This window comes from Amblyraja radiata, chromosome 20 (genome assembly GCF_010909765.2).
Source record: "Amblyraja radiata isolate CabotCenter1 chromosome 20, sAmbRad1.1.pri, whole genome shotgun sequence".
In the NCBI taxonomy this organism is placed as follows: domain Eukaryota; kingdom Metazoa; phylum Chordata; class Chondrichthyes; order Rajiformes; family Rajidae; genus Amblyraja; species Amblyraja radiata.
The window spans coordinates 42,460,540-42,482,781 of NC_045975.1; the positions used below are offsets into that span (position 1 = coordinate 42,460,540).

A 22,242-nucleotide genomic window follows, 5' to 3' on the forward strand; every position below is an offset into this window, starting at 1 on the left:
GAGGGGTAGGGGGAGTGGTGGAAGAGGGACAGAGGGGTAGGGGAAGGGGGCGGGGGAGAGAGGGTAGGGAGTGGGGGAGGGAGGGATGGGGGTGGGAGGAGGAGGGGGAGGAGAGGGAGAGAGGTGAGGAGAGGGAGATGGAGAGGGGGATGAGCGGTGGGAGGGGGAGGAGAGAGGGAAGGGGAGGGGGAGAGGTGTAGGGGAGGGGGAGGGAGGAGAGGAGATGGGGTAGGTGGTAGAGGGGGAAGAGTGTGGATGGAGGGGGAAGAGTGGGGAGGGGGAAGGGGAGAGAGGGAAAGGGATGGGGGAGGGAAGGGGGGTGGGGGGAGAGAGGGAAAGGGATGGGGGAGGGAAGGGGGGTGGGGGGAGGAGGGTGGGGGGGAGAGGGAAGGGGGTGGGGGAGAGAGGGATGGGGGTGGGAGGAGGAGGGGGAGGAGAGGGAGGGGGGAGGAGAGAGGGATGGGGAGGGGGAGAGAGGGATGGGGAGGGGGGAGAGGTGTGGGGGAGGGAGATGGGGTAGGGGAGGGAGGGAGAAGAGTGTGGAGGGAGGGGGAGAGGGGTGGGGGGAGAGAGGGGAAATAGTGGGGAGGGAGAGTGGAAGGGGGAGGGGTAGGGACAGTCCATCTGTTCCACATTCCCTATCACCGCCAATCCTCTTTCTCTATTCCCACACACGTGGTGACGCGCTTCGACACAGGCTGCGGGGGTGGGGGGGAGGAGCTGGGGCTGGTTGTGCGTGTCAGTATCCACACACACACAAACATATATTTTTATATATATATACTGAACTTTTGTCTATATTATATTGTTTTGGACATTTGACAATAAACCACTCATGCCTCGTGACTCGTGACTAGTAAATCAAATCCCACACCGCCTCCCTTCCATCCCCACTGCCATCCACTCACAAATGTTCACAATAGTCCAAAGTCACTCGAACAACACGCTCAAAATAACTAACTAACGTTATCAGAACAAGTTACAAAAGGAGAAATACAATTGGAGTCCACCGATGACGTTGTAAATCACGATTCATAATAGTGCCGGCTTTATAAAACCATCATGGCAACTTCAGAGCCGATACCTCATTAGGGAGTGCAGCCAAGAAAACCATGATACTTTAATGTTACTAATTTAATATGAACTTAAACTCCCTTTAGTGAATATTTTAGCCAAGCCAGCTATTTTATTACGAACATGAAGTTGTAAATTCAGTTGACAACTGCAGAAGAAGCATTCTTTATTTCACCGTTTGTTCCAGACTTACATTTATGTTTTTCAGTTAAGAACAGGGCAGGGATATTTATTGTGTGTCCACTAAAAATGTATCCTTATCTGGTCTCCTATTTTGGAATGATAAAAATACACGTGGGCTAGTTTAAATATTGTTTTATAATTGGGAATGTGTAGTCATTATCTTATTTCATGAAACATGGTTAAGACAATATCACACACTTACATTATGCCCGAGGCATCACTGATGTTGAGAGGAGGGTTATGCTAGTGCAAGGGGACTGATTAGAGAGATCAATGAACTGCTACATGTCTTTGGGAAGAAGGTATAAATTGCACTCACTGTCTCTCCATCGTCTCCTGAGTTTTCTTTAGAGATACTGCACAGAAACAGGCCCTTCGGCCGACCGAGTCCACGCCGACCAGCGAACCCCGCACTCTAATGTTATTCTACACACGCTAGGGGCAATTTTACAATTATACCAAGCCAATTAACCTAAATATCTGTACATCTTTGGAGTGTGGGAGGAAACCTGAGATCCCAGAGAAAACCCACGCAGGTCACGGGGAGAACTTAAAAACTGAATACTTCTGATGGAGGCCTCTACATTTCTTTATTGACCCACTGCATCTCCTCAGAAATTTGTCTTTAATTCTATCTTCCTTTACTTGGACATTACATCAGCTTTGGGAGGAGGTTTTAGTTTATAGATGCATCATGGAAACAGGCCCTCTGGTCCACTGGGTCCACGTCAACCATTGATCACTGCTTCACACTAGTTCCACGTTATCCCAATTTCTCATGCGTTCCCTACACATTTTACAAGGCCAATTAACCTGCAAGAGGTTTTTAAATACTGCTTAACTTGTATTTTATTTTATTTCTTCCTTTGTTCAATTAGACCTTGTTTTCCTTCTGCAGATGTTAATTGTGGGTTTCTATAAGTTCCAATTGATTGCATCAAAATTTGACTCTCAGATCCAAGTACAGACTTGAACGCTGAATGTGTACCTTCATGCCAAGATATGCCAGATAGAGATGCTACAATTCCTCACTTGCCTCTGAAATTGCCAAATGTTATACAATGATAGTCTGTCATCTCTAATTCTAATAGTTATACCGTTATAATACTCAACAAGTTCATTTCACATAGCTTGCCCTTATGGGAATCTTCACATACCCATCTTGAACCTAGGTTATAAGTGCTATTTAATGACATAACTTTTAGTTTTTAGTTTTTTAGATTTAGAGTTACAGCTCGGATACAGGCCCTTCAGCCCACCGAGTTCGTGCCGACTATCGATCACCCGTACACTCGTTTACTTTAGAGATAGAGCGCGGAAAAAGGCCCTTCAGCCCTCCGAGGCCGTGCCGCAGCCATCCCTGCACACTAAGCCTATCCTATACACACTAGAGACAATTTACAACTATGCCAAGTCAGTTCGCTATGCCCAGCCCAAGTACGCCCGCGCCACGCCTCCCGCAGCTGGACTCCCACGCCAAACCCCCCCCCACCATTTTCAAAATGCCGTGCAGATCGGGAGGTCACCGGAGGTTACAGCCGGTCACTGGCTTGCTTCTGAATTCACTCCGTCTCCCCCACCCCAACTGGCGGCGGCAGTTATTGTCGCGCGGGGCATTACTCCCTCTGGGAAACCTGAAATTCCTCCGTTGATCACAGGGACACGGGGAATCGTCATGCGAGAGCTGCCGAAGCAGCTGCAGTCAAAAATCGCCTTATCTGAAAAATTTCATGCATTATTTCTCGAGTTATTAATCAAAATGTTCAAAAATCTGAAATGACTGAAAATAAATGAGATGGTCTCGCTGATGACGCCACAATGGATCTGCTCCGCGCGGCCTGCTGAGTTCTATGCGCATCCCCCTCACCTCTCCATCGACCCACATTATTCGAAAGAGACACACAAAGAACGAGCAAGTTGGGCCGTGGAATGAAGACTACAGATCATAGCTGGACACTCTCTCTCCCGGCCTCGCTCTGGCGCCTGGAGCCTAGAGCTGGAACTGGAGCTGGAGCCCGGAGCTGGAGCTTGGAGCTGGAGCTGAAATTCGGGAACCAGCCCTCCCCTGTGATGCCGTGCCCCCCCCCACCCCTCAAACTCTACCCCCTCCCTCTCTGCCCCCGCTCCCTCTCTGCCCCCTTCCCACTCCCTCTCTGCCCCCCTGCCCCCTCTGCCCCAGCTCTCCCTCTGCTCCTACCCTCTCTCTGCCCGTGCCCTCCCTCTACCCCTGCCCTCCCTCTGCCCTTGCCCGTTCTCTGCCCCTGCCCCCTCTCTGCCCCTGCCCTCTCTCTGCTCCTGCTCCCTCTCCCTCTTTAGCCGCACCTGCGAGTTGGGAGCTATGCGTGAGTGGACAGGGCGGGGGATGGGGTAAAAAGAACAAATGAATAATATTAATATAATATCAAGGGGGATGGTTATTATGTGTGTGTGGGGGGAGGGGGGGATTAGTGTTTGTGTGTGTTTGTGGGGGTGGTTAGTGTGTGTGTGATACCACAGGCTCCCCCCCCCCCCCCCCCACAGGCAACCGCGCGTTGAGGCGATGGGACCCGACGAGTCCCCTTTGGTCTATCCAAATCCATATCTATTATCTATTATATACTTAAAGGTCTGATCTTGAGTGTATTTATTTGTGTGTGTGATGTTTGTGTGTGATTCACATCTTCTCGGAAACAACATGCTAATGGTGACATTTTTACATATTCCGATCGAGATTTATGCCGTGAAATCAAAAATCGCCTTATCTGAAAATTTAGAGCTTTATTTCTCGAGTTATTTATGAAAATGTTCACAAATCTGAAATAACTGAAAATAAATTAGATGGTCTCGCTGATGATATCACAATGGCTCTGCTCCATGTGGCCTGCTGCGCTGTGTTTCACGCGCAGTGAGTGATGTCACCCCTCCCCGACTCGCAGGCCTTTGGTCGCCGTCCGCTCACCATCCGCCTCGCCCGCTCGCCGACCGCCCCACTCGGCCAGCCGTCCGCACTGCCCACTCAGCATCGTCCCCGCCCGCTCAACATACGCCACGCCCGCTCACCATTTGCCCTGCCCATACAGCATCCGCCCTGACCACCGAGTTCAAGTCCGCCCCCTCCCTCTCTGCCCCACTGCCCCCACCACCCGTAGCCCCTTCTTCCCCCCCTCACTTTCCCCAGTCTCTTCACCCCTCAAACCTCTATCCCCCCTCTCTGTCCCCCCTCTCTTCCCCCCTCTCTTCCCCTCTCTTTCCTAACCCCTCTCTTCCCCCCTCTCTTCCCCCCTCTCCCCGCCTCTCTGCCCCCATCTCTAGCCCCCTCTCTCCCCCCCTCTCTCCCCCCTCTCTTCCCTCCCTCTCTCCCTCCCCCTCTCCTCACTCTCTTCCAGTGTGTGTGTGTGGGGGGTGGTTAGTGTGTGTGTGATGCCGCAGGCCGCCCCCCCACCCCCCCCCCCCATAACTGTGCGTTGAAGTGATGAGACCCAGCGGGTCCCACTTGGTCTAGTAACTATTAAAAGTCTGATCTTGTATGTGGATTTGTGGATTTGTGGATTTAATTGGTCATGTGCGATCACCTTTTCTCGAAAAAACGATGCGCTAACGGTAAAAAAATGTACATATTCTGGTAGAGATTTATCCCGTGAAGTTAAAAATTGCCTTATCTGAAAAATTCATGCATTATTTCACGAGTTATTAATCAAAATGTTCACAAATATGAAGAAACTTTTTCCTGTGCTTACAGCTGTGACATCACAATGGGATTGTAGCCCTGTATCCAAGTACACTGAATCCTGCTAGCCCTAGCAAGTGCAAATGCATTTTTTTAAATCACAGTACACTGAGTTCTGCTAGCTAGCAAGTGCAATTGCATCTTTTTAAGTTTAAAAATGAGGGAGGGTGCACAAACGGCGAAATAAGCACCCCCTGCACAGTTGTCAGCAATGGATGAGTGGTGGAATATTGCGTTGGGGAACGGGTTGCATTGGGGGACCAGGCCTCCCGTGTGAGGGACCCAACAGGTCCCACTTGGTCAGATAGATAGATAGATAGATAGATAGATAGATAGATAGATAGATAGACAGACAGACAGACAGACAGACAGACAGACAGACAGACAGACAGACAGACAGACAGACAGACAGACAGACAGACAGACAGATAGATAGATAGATAGATAGATAGATAGATAGATAGATAGATAGATAGATAGATAGATAGATAGATAGATAGATAGATAGATAGATAGATGTGTGTCTGTGTAATATAAACATTTTGTTTATTATATTGTTTACAGAGAATTGGTTTACATATTCTGCTGTGCTGCTGCAAGTCTGAATTTCCTTGTTCTGTTTGAGACATATGACAATAAAACACTCTTGACTCTTGGTTTGACTCTTGAACGGTAGATAAATAACTTTCACAAGTATTCCTGTCGTGGAAATCTGAATTCAAGGCTCAGCCACCTCTTCACTTTCATGAGTAGGAAGGAACTGCAGATGCTCGTTTAAACCAAAGATAGACACAAAAAGCTGGAGTAACTCTGCGGGTCAGACAGCATCTCTGGAGAGAAGGAATAGGTGACGTTTTGGGTCGAAACCCTTCTTCAGACTCTCAAGACTTTCCTCCAGAGATGCCATCTGACCCGCTGAGATATTGCAGCTTTTTGTGTCTATCTTCACTTTCATGAACAGTTTAGATGTGTGTTGAACAGGTGATCTTGTCCTCTGCGAGTCAGTGTCACTATGTGTGTGTAAACCCAGGTACAATAATGGTTCAAATGAAAGAGAGTGTTATTTTTGACTTTTCAGTGAAGCTACTGAGAACATGTTCAGTGATCCGTGGCAGTAACCATATAAACCATATAACAATTACAGCACGGAAACAGGCCATCTCGGCCCTACAAGTCCGTGCCGAACAACTTTTTTCCCTTAGTCCCACCTGCCTGCACTCATACCATAACCCTCCATTCCCTTCTCATCCATATGCCTATCCAATTTATTTTTAAATGATACCAACGAACCTGCCGCAACCACTTCCACTGGAAGCTCATTCCACACCGCTACCACTCTCTGAGTAAAGAAGTTCCCCCTCATGTTACCCCTAAACTTCTGTCCCTTAATTCTGAAGTCATGTCCTCTTGTTTGAATCTTCCCTATTCTCAAAGGGGAAAGCTTGTCCACGTCAACTCTGTCTATCCCTCTCATCATTTTAAAGACCTCTATCAAGTCCCCCCTTAACCTTCTGCGCTCCAGAGAATAAAGACCTAACTTATTCAACCTATCTCTGTAACTTAGTTGCTGAAACCCAGGCAACATTCTAGTAAATCTCCTCTGTACTCTCTCTATTTTGTTGACATCCTTCCTATAATTGGGCGACCAAAATTGTACACCATACTCCAGATTTGGTCTCACCAATGCCTTGTACAATTTTAACATTACATCCCAGCTTCTATACTCAATGCTCTGATTTATAAAGGCTAGCATACCAAAAGCTTTCTTTACCACCCTATCTATATGAGATTCCACCTTCAAGGAACTACGCACGGTTATTCCCAGATCCCTCTGTTCAACTGTATTCTTCAATTCCCTACCATTTACCATGTTCGGCCTATTTTGATTTGTCCTGCCAAGGTGTAGCACCTCACATTTATCAGTATTAAACTCCATCTGCCATCTTTCAGCCCATTTTTCCAAATGGCCTAAATCACTCTGTAGACTTTGGAAATCCTCTTCATTATCCACAACACCCCCTATCTTGGTATCATCTGCATACTTACTAATCCAATTTACCACCCCTTCATCCAGATCATTGATGTACATGACAAACAACAAAGGACCCAACACAGATCCCTGAGGCACCCCACTAGTCACCTGCCTCCAAGCCGACAAACAGCCATCCACCATTACCCTCTGGCTTCTCCCATTCAGCCACTGTTGAATCCATCTTGCTATTCCTGCATTTATACCCAACAGTTGAACCTTCTTAACCAACCTTCCATGAGGAACCTTGTCAAAGGCCTTACTAAAGTCCATATAGACAACATCCACTGCTTTACCCTCGTCAATTTCCCTAGTAACCTCTTCAAAAAATTCAAGAAGATTAGTCAAACATGACCTTCCAGGCACAAATCCATGTTGACTGTTCCTAATCAGACCCTGTTTATCCAGATGCTTATATATATTATCTCTAAGTATCTTTTCCATTAATTTGCCCACCACTGAAGTCAAACTAACAGGTCCATAATTGCTAGGTTTACTCTTAGAACCCTTTTTAAACAATGGAACAACATGCGCAGTACGCCAATCCTCGGGGACTATTCCCGTTTCTAATGACATTTGAAATATTTCTGTCATAGCCCCGGCTATTTCTACACTAACTTCCCTCAATGTCCTAGGGAATATCCTGTCATGACCTGGAGACTTATCCACTTTTATATTTTTCAAAAGTGTCAGTACTTCTTTTACTTTGAAACTCATAGTATCCATAGCTACTCTACTAGTTTCCCTTACCTCACATAATTCAATATCCTTCTCCTTGGTGAATACCGAAGAAAAGAAATTGTTCAATATCTCCCCCATCTCTTTTGGCTCTGCAGATAGCTGTCCACTCTGTCTCTCCAATGGACCAATTTTATCCCTCGTCATCCTTTTGCTATTAATATAGCTGTAGAAACCCTTTGGATTTACTTTCACCTTACTTGCCAAAGCAACCTCATATCTTCTTTTAACTTTTCTAATTTCTTTCTTAAGATTCTTTTTACATTCCTTATACTCCTCAAGCACCTCATTTACTTCATGCTGCCTATAATTATTGTAGATCTCTCTCTTCTTCCGAACAAGATGTCCAATTTCCCTTGAAAACCAGGGCTCTTTCCAATTTTTACTGTTTCCTTTCAACCGAACAGGAACATAAAGATTCTGTACTCTTAAAATGTCCCCTTTAAATGTCCTCCATTTCTCTTCTACATCTTTCCCATAAAACAAAATGTCCCAGTTCACTCCTTTTAAATCATCTCGCATCTCATCAAAGTTAGCCTTTCTCCAATCAAAAATCTCAACCCTAGGTCCAGTTCTGACCTTCTCCATAATTATATTGAAACTAATGGTATTGTGATCACTGGACCCGAAGTGCTCCCCAACGCATACCTCCGCCACCTGTCCCGTCTCATTTCCTAACAGGAGGTCCAGCACTGCCCCTCCTCTAGTAGGTACCTCTATGTATTGCTGCAAAAAACTATCCTGCACACATTTTACAAACTCCAAACCATCCAGCCCATTTACAGAATGTGTTTCCCAGTCTATGTGTGGAAAGTTGAAATCTCCCACAATCACTACCTTGTGCTTACTACTAATATCTGCTATCTCCTTACATATTTGCTCTTCCAATTCTCGTTCCCCATTTGGCAGTCTATAATACACCCCTATAAGTGTTGCTACACCTTTCCCACTTCTCAGTTCCACCCAAATAGCCTCCCTAGATGAGCCCTCCAATCTATCCTTCCAAAGCACTGCTGTAATATCTTCCCTGACTAGCAATGCAATACCTCCACCTCTTGCCCCTCCAATTCTATCACACCTGAAGCAACGAAATCCTGGAATATTTAGTTTCCAATCACAGCCCTCCTGCAACCATGTTTCACTGATCGCCACAACATCATACTTCCAGGTGTCTATCCAGACTCTAAGCTCATCCACCTTTCTTACAATGCTCCTAGCATTAAAATATGCACATTTAAGAAACCCCCCGTCTCTTATTCTGTTTATTTCCTTTTTTTTCTTTCTCCTCTTGTGTCTGAGTGCTTCCCTTTTCTGCTTCCTGCCTCCCATTCTGTCTACTAGCTTTCTCTATTTGAGTCCCTCGCCCCAACCATTCTAGTTTAAAGTCTCCCCAGTGGCCTTTGCAAATTTCCCCGCCAGGATATTGGTACAGGATATTAGTACTACAGAAGCTTGAGATATGAGGATGAAGGTTTCATCTGAAGATTGTTTCAAAGATAAAACACTGCCTAAAGTGTTCCTCCACTGCCTCAAAAGCATTCAATATTCACTCCTGTTCTTCCGAAAATGTAGGATGTTAAACATATCTCAGAGTGTGATGTAGCCACTGTAGGTTCCACAGCTCAGAAATTTCAAACGAGATTTTAATATAAACATTTACGGCTGCTTAAACTCAGCAGGACAGGCAACATCTCTTGTTAGAAGGAATGGGTGACGTTTCGGGTAGAGACCCTTCTTCAGACTGAGAGTCAGGGGAGAAGGAAACACAGAGACAGGTAAGGGTAAGTTGCGAAAACGAGACATCACAGGGAATGAAGTTCAAGGATAATGTGAAATAGATCATTGTTAGCTATGGGATGGTGACATTGAAGCATACAAAGATAAAATTTAATCAGGAGGACCGTCAGACTGATCAGAGAACTAGAATGGGGGAGGGATGGAGAGAGGGGGAAAGCAAGGGTTAGGTGAAGATAGAGATGTCAATATTCATACTGCTGAGTTGTAAGATGCCCACGCAAAATATAAGGTGCTGTTCCTTCAATTTGCACTGGGCCTCATTCTGATAGTGGAGGAGGCCCAGGACAGAAAGGTCAGTGTGGGAATGGGAAGGGGAGTTAAAGTCTTTAGCAACCGGGAGATCAGGTACGTTTAGGCAGACGGAGCGGAGGTGTTTCCAATGTGATTTTCAATTCCTATGTGATAAACTATGTGACAAGCAGTGTAGCTGCTGCTGTTGGCGCTGACGATGGCGGCCCCGGTGTACTGCTCCTTGCTGTTTTGTATGTGTTTGTTCGTTTGTGTCATCTGTGAAAACCCTACAAAGATTACTTTCACGAGAGAGGTACTCATAAACATCGGACATACGGTACCTACAAACATCGTTCCGGATTTCTCTCTCTCGCTGGATTATTTGTACATACTCGTCGGCGGGGCTGTGGCTGCGTTCAAGGTCTTGAGAAGGAGGAGGACCCGTGGGAAGCACTCTGGAGCACTCACCCGACTCCGGCGATGAGGATCACGCACACTACTCCCGAGCATATTCCTGGCAAACGTACGTTCTGTCAAGAACAAAGTGGACGAACTGCAACTCCTGCATCGGACAAACAAGGACCTCCCTCGATGCTGCTGCCCTGTGTTTCACCGAGACCTGGCTGTGTGAGTCGACCCCGGACACCGTGCTGCAACTGGCTGGCTTCCAACCTCACAGAGCGGACCGCGAAGTGGAGGCAGCGGGGAAATCAAGAGGTGGTGGAATATACCAACCAGGACTGGCGCAGCGACATCACGGTACTGTCAAACTTCTGTTCTCCCAACCTGGAATCCATCTTTATAAACTGCAAACCCTTCTACTCCCCGAGGGAATTTAACTCCTTTATTCTCGCTGGAGTTTACATTTCCCCACAAGCCTGCGTACGTGAGGCGCAAATGCAACTCGCTGACCAGGTAATGAGGGTAGAGAGTGACTTCCCGGACTCCATGGTCATTGTTTTGGGAGACTTTAACAAGGCTAATCTCAGCCATGACCTTCCAAGATACAGACTTCATGACACCTGCCCCACCAGAGGGGGGAGAACACTCGATCACTGTTCTACGGCAATCAAGAACGCATATCGCTCTGTTCCCCGGGCGGGTCTGGGTCTCTCTGATCATTGTCTAGTTCACCTTATTACGACCTACAGGCAGAAACTAAAAGCTGCTCAGCCTGTGGTCAGAACAACGAAAAGGTGGACAAGCGAGGACATTGAGAACATACAATTCTGCTTTGACTGCACGGATTGGAATGTGTTCAGGGAAGCAACCACAAGCCTCGATGCGTTTACAGACACTGTATCATCATATGTCAGCTTTTGTGAGGACAATTGCATTCCAACTAAGACCCGGACATGGTTCAACAACAACAAGCCCTGGTTCACTGCAGAACTCAGACAGCTCCGACGGTCTAATGAGGAGGCCTACAGAAGCGGGGATGCAGACCTCTACAGGCAGACCAAGTACAAGCTGAGAAGAGGAATCAGAGCTGCCAAGCAAAGGTACTCTGAGAAGTTGAGGAGCAAGTTCTCAGCTAGTGATTCTTCTTCAGTTTGGAAGGGCTTGCAAGAAATCATCAGCTGTAAGAGGAAAGCCCCCCCCCCCCCCCCCCCCCCCCCCGCTCCTTGGACAATCGTCAGCTGACCAACGACCTGAATGTGTTTTACTGCAGGTTTGAAAATCAGAAACGTAACCCTGGTACCCCCTCCCCAACCAACACAGCCAGACCCCAGTCTACAAAGAATGGACCCTGCACCCTCTCCTTCCCATTCACCACTTCACACCTACTTAAGGCAAAACTCCAGTACAAAAAGACTGGACCATTTCCCACCCCAACCAACACATCCACTCACAACCTGATCTCAGTCTGCAAAGACTGGGCCCTTCTACACCCCCCCCCCACCCCCCCCCTCCAATCACCCCTTCACACCCAATCACCCACATCCTCTGTGCTGCACAACATCACTTATCCAATATCAACACTACCAATAGAGGAAGTGGAGAGGCTTTTCAGAAGACAAAAAAGCCGGAAATCTCCAGGACCTGACAATGTTTCCCCCTCTACTCTTAAGCTCTGGCACTGGCCTATACAGACATTTTCAACCAGTCCCTGCAAACATGTACTGTCCCTGCCTGCTTCAAAGTCTCCACTATTGTCCCTGTACCCATAAAGGCAAGGATTAGTCATCTTAATGACTACAGGCCTGTCGCACTGACCTCTGTTGTCATGAAGACACTCGAAAGGCTTGTGCTGTCCAAGCTGAAAAATATCACGATCTCTCTGCTGGATCCTATGCAGTTTGCATATTGGGCCAATAGATCTGTGGATGATGCAGTCAACCTGGGCCTACACTTCATCCTACAGCACCTAGACCACCAGGCGACCTATGCGAGGATCCTGTTTGTTTATTTTAGCTCTGCATTCAACACCATTGTGCCAGAGCTACTACACTCCAAACTTTCCTAGTTGACTGTGCCTGAACCCCTCTGCCAGTGGATCACCAGCTTCCTGACAGACAGGAAGCAGCATGTGAGGCTGGGAAAGCACATCTTGGATGCGCAAACGCTCAGCATAGAAGCACCGCAAGGCTGCGTACTCTCCCCTCTCCTCTACTCTCTCTACACCAACGACTGCACCTCCACAGACACCTCTGTCAAGCTTCTCAAGTTTGCGGACGACACAAACCTGATTGGACTGATCCAGGATGGGGAGGAATCTGCCTACAGACAGGAAGTGTCACAGCTGGCGTCCTGGTGCCATCGCAACAACCTAGAGCTCAATGCTCTTAAGACAGTGGAATTGATTGTAGACTTTAGGAGAGCTCTCCCTCCCCTCACCCCACTCACCATCAACAACACCACAGTTACATCTGTGGAGTCTTTTAAGTTCCTGGGAACCATCATCTCCAAGGACTTTAAGTGGGGGGCTACCGTCGACTCCACAGTCAAAAAGGCACAACAGAGGATGTACTTCCTACGGCAGCTGAGGAAGCACAATCTGCCACAGGCAATGATGGTCCAATTCTACACGGCCATCGTAGAGTCTGTTCTCACCTTCTCCATCATGGTCTGGTTTGGCTCAGGCACCAAGCACGACACCTGGAGGCTGCAGCGAATCGTCCGATTAGCAGAGAAGGTTATTGGCTGCAACCTTCCCTCCATTGATGAACTGTACACAGCAAGGGCCAGGAAGCGAGCGGGTAAGATTATCTCTGACCCCTCTCACCCTGGCCACAAACTCTTTGAATCACTTCCCTCTGGAAGGCGACTCCGGACTGTCAAAGCTGCCACAGCCAGACATAAAAACTGTTTTTATCTACGAGTAGTTGCTCTACTCAACAGCCAAAAATCTGTAGCCTCCCTTTGATCTGGTATTTTGTTGGTTCACATACTTGATCAATGGTGTTTTATCATTAATGTTTTATTATTATTAATGTTTAGTGTTTTCTGAGTCATTCGTAACTGTCACTGTATGTCATGTTGTTACTTGTGGGCGGAGCACCAAAGCAAATTCCTTGTATGTGAATACTTGGCCATTAAACTTACTTACTTACTTTACTTACTGACCAAGAATTGTAGGAGCCTTCACCTCCACCTATGTACAAACTTGGGGTTCCAGGGTCAGATTAGAAACAGATTATACACCAGTTTGCCAACACTAGTGCTTGCCAGTTGTGGAGCTGGTGACTATGCAATTGTACCCCATGAGTTTACATTACCAAGTGAACCCATAGTAATTATCACATAAGGTGGCTCTTCCAACAAGGAATAAAGTAAGATTGCAAGAAGCACCCATTAGTGCAAAGCTCAAAATATTCACAGCGTTGATCTGAAATGTAAATTGCATTGTAAGAAAGTGTTCATTAAGTATGCGCTCGCTAATTGTTCACTATCTGATTATATGTAACGTTAATTGGGAAAGAAGATCTTTACTCCCTCTCGCTACCAGTCGACAAGGGATGCAACTGGTATTTCGAGGGTAAGTCACCAGATTCGCACTGTCAGAGCAGAGGCTTCACTGCTCTGTTGTGAATTGTGAATAACAATTACATACTTGGGTGTGGAACCTTCTCCTATAAAGTGTTTCACTTGCATTCCTTGTGGGATTCATAAGTTCACAAGACTTAGGAGTAGAATTAGGCTATTCGTCCCATCGAGTCTACTCCGCCATTCAATCATGGCTGCTTTATCTTTCCTTTTCAACCCCATTCTCCTGCCTTCTCCCCGTAACCCCTGACGCCCGCACTAATCAAGAATCTGTCAACCTGTGCCTTAAAAATATCCATTGATGGCCTCCACAGCCTTCTGTGGCAAGGGCGTTCACACATTCACCACCCTCTGGCTAAAGAAATTCCTCCTCGTCTTCTTTCTAAAGGTTCACCCTTTTATTGTACCCTCTGGTGCTATACTCTCCCACCAGCGGAAACATCCTCTCCACATTCACTCTATCCAGGCCTTTCACTATTTGGTAAGTTTCAATGAGGTTTGCCCTTCATCCTCCAGCGAGTACAGGCCCGGTGCCGTTAAACGCTCATCATACGTTAACCCAATCAATCCCAGGATCATTCTCGTAAACCTCCTCTGGACCCTCTCCAGCACATCCTTCCTCAGAGGTGGGGCCCAAAACTGCTCACAATACTCCTAATGTGGTCTGGCCAACGCCTTACAAAGCCTCAGCATTACATCCCTGTGAGCCTACAAAGTTACCCTTTTGTGTACACCCAGTTTTTGAGGGCTTCAGTTGGAATTGAGCCAATACTAAGTCAATGAAATCTGCTCTTGGTTTTAATTTGAAGACACAAGGAACTGCAGATGCGGGAATCTCGAGCAAAACAAAAAGTGCTGGAGCAACTCAATGGGTCAGGCAGCATCCGTGAAGGACTTGGATAGATGCCATTATAGGTTGGGACCTTTCTTCAGATTGATTGAGTGTAAAGTTAGACTAGCAGGAAACACACATAGAGACTCTGAGAGCATCTTACTGGTATGGAAAAGAGGAGAATGTGTGGGCCCTTACACACAGGTGCAAGGGGAATTTACACTGGGGAACAAAGAAAAGGTTAAACAATTACTGTGGATCTGTGCCAACAAAGGAAGGCCAAAGCCTTCCAGATATACAAGAGCATCATAGATCTACATCAAGGAGCAGGAAGAATAAAGAGGCTAAGAAGGAACTGCAGATGCTGGTTTATACCAAAGATCAACACAAAGTGCTGGAGTAACTCAACGGATCAGGCAGCATCTATGGACAAATGGAATAGGTGATGTTTCGGGTCAGGACCCTTCTTCAGACTGAACGATAGAGGTAGGGGGGTGGAAACTAGAGGCGAGAAAAAGCCGGAACAAATCAGGGCCGGCAACAGATGACCTAAGGAAGGGTGGAGCCCACAATGGTCCATTGTTGGCTAGGGAAGGCGTGTTAACGGGAGGATACAAGGATGCGACCAGTGGAACTGGTAGGACGATTAGGGTGGGGGAGAGGGTGGAGGGACTGCAGGAATTACTCGAAATTAGAGAAATTAATTTAGATGCCGTCGAGTTGTAAGCTTCCCAAGCAAAATAAGAGGTGCTGCCCCCACTCCATTCCGCCCCCCCCCCTCCCTTTAGTCTGAAGAAGGGTTCCGATCCAAAAGGTCACCCATCTTTTTTCTCTGGAGATGCTGTCTGACCCGCTGAGTTACTCCAGCATGTAGTGTCTATTAATGAAGAACTAAGTATCAGGCAAGAAATAGCTCAGCAGAAGTCAACGATCTCAAAAGCTGATAAATCCCAGGATCGGTGACTGAGCTTTGAAGGGGGGAAACTGTGGAGAGGGTGAATGCACGGTCATCATCTTCCATAGCTCGACAGATTCTGGAAATGTTCCACTAAATGAGGAGTGGCAAATGCGATCGTACTATTGCAGAAAGAAGAGTGAAGAGGAAGGACACAGTAGTAGGGTGAAAGGGGATAGGTAAAAATATTCTGCAGTAACTCAGTGGGTCATGCAGCATCTCTGGAGAAAAAAGGATGAGTAACATCGGGACCCTTCCTCAGACCGGCTTCTGCAGTTCTTTGTTTCTAGCGAAAAAGGAGAAGTCTAGAAGGAGGAATAAAGATGTCACAGTGGTGCAGCAGCTAGAGCCCCCCACACACAACTCTAGAGACCCAGGTTCGAACCTGAACTCGGGTGCTGTGTGTGTGGAGTTTGCTCGTTCTCCCCGGGACCACGTGGGTTTCCTCCGGGTGCTCCCGACATCCCAAAGACATGCGGGTTTGTAGGTTAATTAGCCTCTGCAAATATTGCCCCGAATGTGTGGGGAGTGGATGAGAAAGTGGGATAACATAGAACTAGTGTGAATGGGTGATCGATGGACTTGGTGGGCCGAACGGCCTGTTTCCATGCTGTATGACTAATCTCTAAACTCTAAACGTGTCTTCTTTACTTCCTTCTACTTTCTGAAAAGAAGAAAATAACATTTCTTCTTTCCGATAAAGAAGAAATATTCCTTTATCTATATAACTAAAAGTCTCATCTTGACCACTTCCTGCCTGTGCTGTGTAAAGGAATTTAGAAAAAATGCTACCCTATATCGCTATGATTTTTGGCCATCTTACTCACGGTCCTCCTCCGCTGAGGCAGCCCGAGGATTTTTCCCATCGATGAAACATAAAAAAGTTATGAATGTTTAAAAATCTTGATATCAGCTGATTCGTCCTCACGCCTGTCAACCACCATGATGAAGATAAGGCACCATCCTTCCAGGGTGGGGCAGGACTATAAAACCCCGGATGCCTGGACGTGAGTCAGTCAATCTGGAAGATCGCGGGGGAGAGGCCACAACTCTGATTCTGCTGTGAGTCTACCCTTTATGTGCTTTATGTGGTTAACCCTTCATGTGCTTGCAATAAATGATTTGTTAGCCAGTATTGTGCTTGCAATGACTGTTGATTTGTTAACCCTTAATGTGCTTGCAATAAATGGTTTGTTAGCCAGCAATGTGCTCACAATGAATGATAATTTGTTAACCCTTAATGTGCTTGCAATAAATGATTTGTTAGGCCTTAAATGAAATGAGTTGTTTGGCCTGCCCCATGCTTGTAATTGAAATGGAAATTGAAATGAAATGAGTTGTTTGGCATGCCCTGTGCTTTTGCTTTTGCTTTGCCTTTTCTTTGCTTGACATCACCTGAAATGAAAGTAAATAGATTGTCTTTTTGGCCGCCCCCGCCTGCCCTGTGCTTTTGCTTTTGCTTTGCCTTTGCTTTGTTTGACCTCATCTGAAATGAAAGCAAATGGATTGTAATGTTGGCTGGCCCCGCCTGCCCTGTGCTTGACTTGACTTGAAATGGATTGACTTGACATGAAATGGATTGAAATGGATTGTTGGCCCTGTACTCACTGTGCTTGACTTGACTCGACCCACAACACCCATGCTAGCGTTCCAGAACTCCCCCCCCCCCCCCCCCCCCCTCCCCACCACTGGCCACCAATATTAGAATTGGTGGAGTGGTGGAATATTGAGTTGGGGGACCAGACCTCCTGTGTGAACCTGGGACCCAACGGGTCACACTTAGTCTAGTTTGAATTATTTTTATCCATGTTTTGTTTCCACATTTTGTTTCATTTCAGCTTACTTTGTTGTCCAATTCAGGACCTGGCTTGATTCCTTTCATTTAGTCAGGCGGCATGGTGGCGACGGAGACCGGGGTTCGATTCCGACTATGGGTGCTGTCTGTACGGAGTTTGCACGTTCGCCCCGTGACCTACGTGGCTTTTCTCTGAGATCTTCGGTTTTCTCCCTCACTCCAAAGACGTACAGGTTTGTAGGTAAATTGTCATGGTATAAATGTAAATTGTCCCTAGTGTGTGTAGGATAGTGTTAGTGTGCGGGGATCGCTGGTCGGTGCGGACTCGGTGGGCCCGAGGGCCTGTTTTGCGCTGTATCACTAAAAGCAAACCTAAAACTAAAACTAGTTAAACTAAATGTTTCTGCATTATTTGATCCTTTCCACGTTTATTATTTCCAGGGCTAAAATATTCTGCCGTTATGTCTTTGCATCTGCTTGGTGGTCCTCCCGAGTATAATTCTCAGTTGAACCCGCAAACATAAAAGAGATCAGCTGTGATATGTTATAGTGAGATATCACAGGTTGGGTTTTACTGTGGACATATATAATGTGGTGATCAGAAGTCACTGTGTGAAGACAGCACATGATGAAACACCATGCAAAAACAAATATATAAATCAATACCAGCTTATTCTGTCCACTGACATAAAACAGACGCTAGTTACTGTACGGGCCTGATTTCAATCAGATTGTGGCACAAATATTATAAGTGTAAATAAAAGCTGATGCATCATCATAGAGAGATGCAACATGAAAACACGTCCTTAGGCCCATCAAGTCTATGCCGACCATTGATCGGACATTTATACTAATCATAGAGTCTCACAACATGTAAACAGGCCCTTCGGCCCATCAAGTCTATGCCGACCATTGATCGGACATTTATACTAATCATAGTCTCACAACATGTAAACAGGCCCTTCGGCCCATCAAGTCTACGCCGACTATCAATAACCCATTTATACTAATCATAGAGTAATACAACATGGAAGCAGGCCCTTCAGCCCAGCAAATCTATGCCAACCATCAATCACCCATTCATATTAATCATAATCATACGGCATAGAAACAGGTCCTTCGGCCCATCTTACCCATGCTAACCAAGATGTCCCATCTACATTAGATCCACATGCACATGTTTGGTCCTTATCTCTCTAAAACTTTTATTATATACTATGTACTTGTTCAAATGGGTTTTTTTTTTCATGTGTTGGAAGGAACAGCAGATGCTGGTTTAATTCGAGGTCAGACACAAAATGCTGGAGTAACTCAATGGGTCAGACAGTGTCTCTGGAGAAAAGGAATAGGTGATGTTTCAGGTTGAAACATGTTTCTATGTTTCTATGTTTCTATGTTTCTATGTTGAGACCCTTTTCAGACTGTCAGGGGAAAGTGAAGCAGTATGAAATGCTACAGAACAAATCAGAGCTGACACTGATGACTTTGACTTGCTCTGTCCATAATGTTTGTACGATTGTTATTTGCTGTTTGATTGAGGCATTAAAAAAAAGGTTCACACTTCTGATAAAACAACTGCCTTTAGAGAATGTGATCAGGAGCGCATTATTTGAGTAGGCTGGGATTCTATTCCTTGGAGCACAGGAGGATGAGGAGTGATCTTATAGAGGTGTATACAACATGAGGAATAGATCGGGTAGATGCACAGAGTCCCTTGCCTAGAGTAGGGGAATCGAGGACCAGAAAGCATAGTATGAAGGTGAAGGGGACAAGATTAAATAGGAATCTGAGGGGTAACATTTTCACACAAAGGGTGTATGGAACAAGCTGCCAGAGGAGGTAGCTGAGACTGAGACTATCCCAACATTTAACAAACACTTAGACAAGTACATGGATAGGACAGGTTTGGAGGGATATGGACCAAATAGGTGGGACTAGTGTAGCTGGGACATGTTGGCCAGTGTGGGCAAGTTGGGCCGAAGGGCCTGTTTCCACGCTGTATAATTCTATGACTATATGACTCTATTTCAAGGGATACAATAATGATATTGACTCCTACCTCCTGTCAGATGCTAGCTGAGACTGGCTGGACTTGAGTAGCGTCAGGTACTTTGAGAGATTCGTCCAGAGGTTGGGTTCCGAAGAATCATTGTTGTCAGACTGGACAGAATGAAACTGGGCCATTGCTCTGGCCACAAGTCTGTGGAGACAACAATGAAATAATGTATAAATACTTTACATATTATTCACACCTTCATTAGTACTATTATAGTCTTAGAAACAGCCCATCCTGACCAAGATGCCCCATCTACAGTAGTCCCACCTGCCTACGTTTGACCCATATCCTTCTAAACCTGTCCTATCCATGTATCCATCCAAATGTATTTTAAATGTTATTAAAGTACCAGGAATGTCTTATGTCATAATTCTGTTTCAGTGAAATATTTTCAACTGCTGAATTCATCACATGTATAAAAGAGTTCCCATTCGGTTAATCATATTAAAAAAATAAATAAACTATTATCTTTTACGGTTGCAAAAGGACACAAATGCTGTAGTTTTCTTCTTGCGTATGGCGTGCACAGCCTAAAGTTATAGATCAAGTGTGGACATCCAGGCCAGGACAGCATCAGCTACTGGGCGGATTGATGGCTTTGATTCCCCCAGGGAAAAGCCTCAGTGGGCAGTCAATGCTGTAGTAACTCAGCGGGTCAGGCACCATCTCTGTAGAACATTGATAGGTGACGTTTTGAGTCAGGAAGGGTCGCAACCCAAAACGTTGCCTATCCATGTTCTCCAGAGATGCTGCCTGGCCCGCTGAGTTACTCCAGCATTGTGTGTCCTTTTGTGTAAACCAGCATCTGCAGTTCCTTGTTTATAAGGAACTGCAAAAACCGAGATGAGAAGAACATTTTTCACACAGAGAGTGGTGAATCTCTGGAACTCCCTGCCACAGAGGGTAGTCGAGGCCAGTTCATTGGCTATATTTAAGAGGGAGTTAGATGTGGCCCTTGTGGCTAAGGGGATCAGAGGGTATGGAGAGAAGGCAGGTACGGGATACTGAGTTGGATGATCAGCCATGATCATATTGAATGGCGGTGCAGGCTCGAAGGGCCGAATGGCCTACTCCTGCACCTAATTTCTATGTTTCTATGTTTCTATACATGGAACAGGTTCGTCATGAACATGATGCCGAGTTAAATAAATCTCTTCTGCCTGGGCATGATCCATATCAAGAATCTAGAGAGTAGAATTGTTTATCAGTACCAACAACCGGACAATGACATGCTTGCTGCAGCATAACAGATCTCTTCGCTAATATCATTTAAAAAAGTTCAATAAATTAAAAAATATATCAGTACAAGAAAAGCCCCAAGTCCCTCGTGTGACCAAGGCAGTTCAGTGTTTGTAGTCTCGTGTTCAAGAGCCTGCTGGTTATAGTCATACAGCGTAGAACCAGGCCCTTCGGCCCAAACAGTCCACACTGAACAAAATGCCCCATCTACACTAGTCCCAACTATCCAGGCTAGGGAAGAAGCTGTTCCTGAACCAGGAGATCATGGTTTTCAGACTACTGTACCTCTTTCCTGATTGGTTTACTTCTGAGATACAGCGCAGAAACAGGCCCTTCGGCCCACCGGGTCCACGCCGACCAGCAATTCCCTGCATATTAACACTCTCCGACACAAACTAGGAACAATTTACATAAACACAAAGCCAATTTACCCAGACACCTGTACGTCTTTGGAGTGTGGGAGGAAACTGAAAATCTCGGAGAAAACCCACGCAGGACACTGGGAGAATATACAAACTCTGTACAGACAGCACCCGTAGTCGGGATCGAACTCGAGCCTCCGGCGCTGCAAGCGCTGTAAGACAGCAACTTTACCACTGACACCACTGTCCCACCCAATGGCAGGAATACAATGAGAGCCATGGTAGCATTTTGCAGGGACTGCAACATTCTGGCCACTCTGTGTAACTTTCTGTTCCTTCATTTTAGTAGCAGGAACACCACAGGCTGATTGCATCTGACATCCACCACCCTCTATTCATCACTAAGGGGTAGGGTTGCTGCCTTACATCGCTTGCAGCGCTGGAGACCCGGGTTCGATCCTGACTACGGGTGATCTCTGTACTGAGTTTGTACGCTCTCCCCATGACCTGTATGGGTTTTCTCTGAGATATTCGGTTTCCTCCCACACTCCAAAGACGTACAGGTTTGTAGGTTGATTGGCTTGGGTTTGTATACTTGGTATAAGTGTAAAGTGTGTAGCCTTGTGTTAATGTGCGGGGATCGCTGCCCGGCGCGGACTCGATGGGCTGAAGGGCCTGTATATGTGATGTGTCTCTAAACTAAACTCCACTGATGACAGTCCAGGAGCATGGAATTAGCATAAAAGGAGAAAAACATGGTGGAGATGGGATGCATCGAAGGAGGTGGTTGAAGAGGCAGGGTTTGTACTGAAGAATTCTGCGGCCTTACTTTGCACAAAACAAGGGTAAAAATAATGGGTTTGTGTTTTTTTCATGATCATCCATGTCACAATAAGAATACAAGGAGTCTTATATTGTTGGAACATAGACTTTATATAGTCATGAGGATGGATGAAGGACAACAAGCATAAACACTTTGGACCTCTGGCCTGGTTTTCAAAGTAAACTTTTCAAGACCCCTTTTATAGCAATAACTTTTTTTTTGGAACAAAATGCATTAAAAGTGCTCTGTTCTGTCTCATTGCAAGAATCCATGGTTTTACTGAATCTCTTGAAAAATGTAAGAGAGCTCATAACCTCAGTCATTAGGTTTCCTTTCATTTGCAGAGCTTTTAGGGTTAGTAGGGTATAAAGAAAGCACATTAATACTGAACATTGATTTACTGGGAAAGGATATTAACCGACCGTATATTTAACC

At 46.0% G+C, this 22,242-nt stretch overlaps 1 protein-coding gene across 1 annotated transcript in view; it reads right to left on the bottom strand.

Moving 5' to 3' along the window:
- Positions 1–22,242, bottom strand: part of LOC116984349 (ethanolamine kinase 1-like) — a 331,741-nt gene that overhangs the window by 255,957 nt on the left and 53,542 nt on the right. Inside the window, exon 3 of the mRNA XM_033038497.1 lies at positions 19,387–19,527. Coding sequence (XP_032894388.1) covers positions 19,387–19,527 — 141 coding nt within the window. The remainder of the gene's footprint in view (positions 1–19,386; positions 19,528–22,242) is intronic.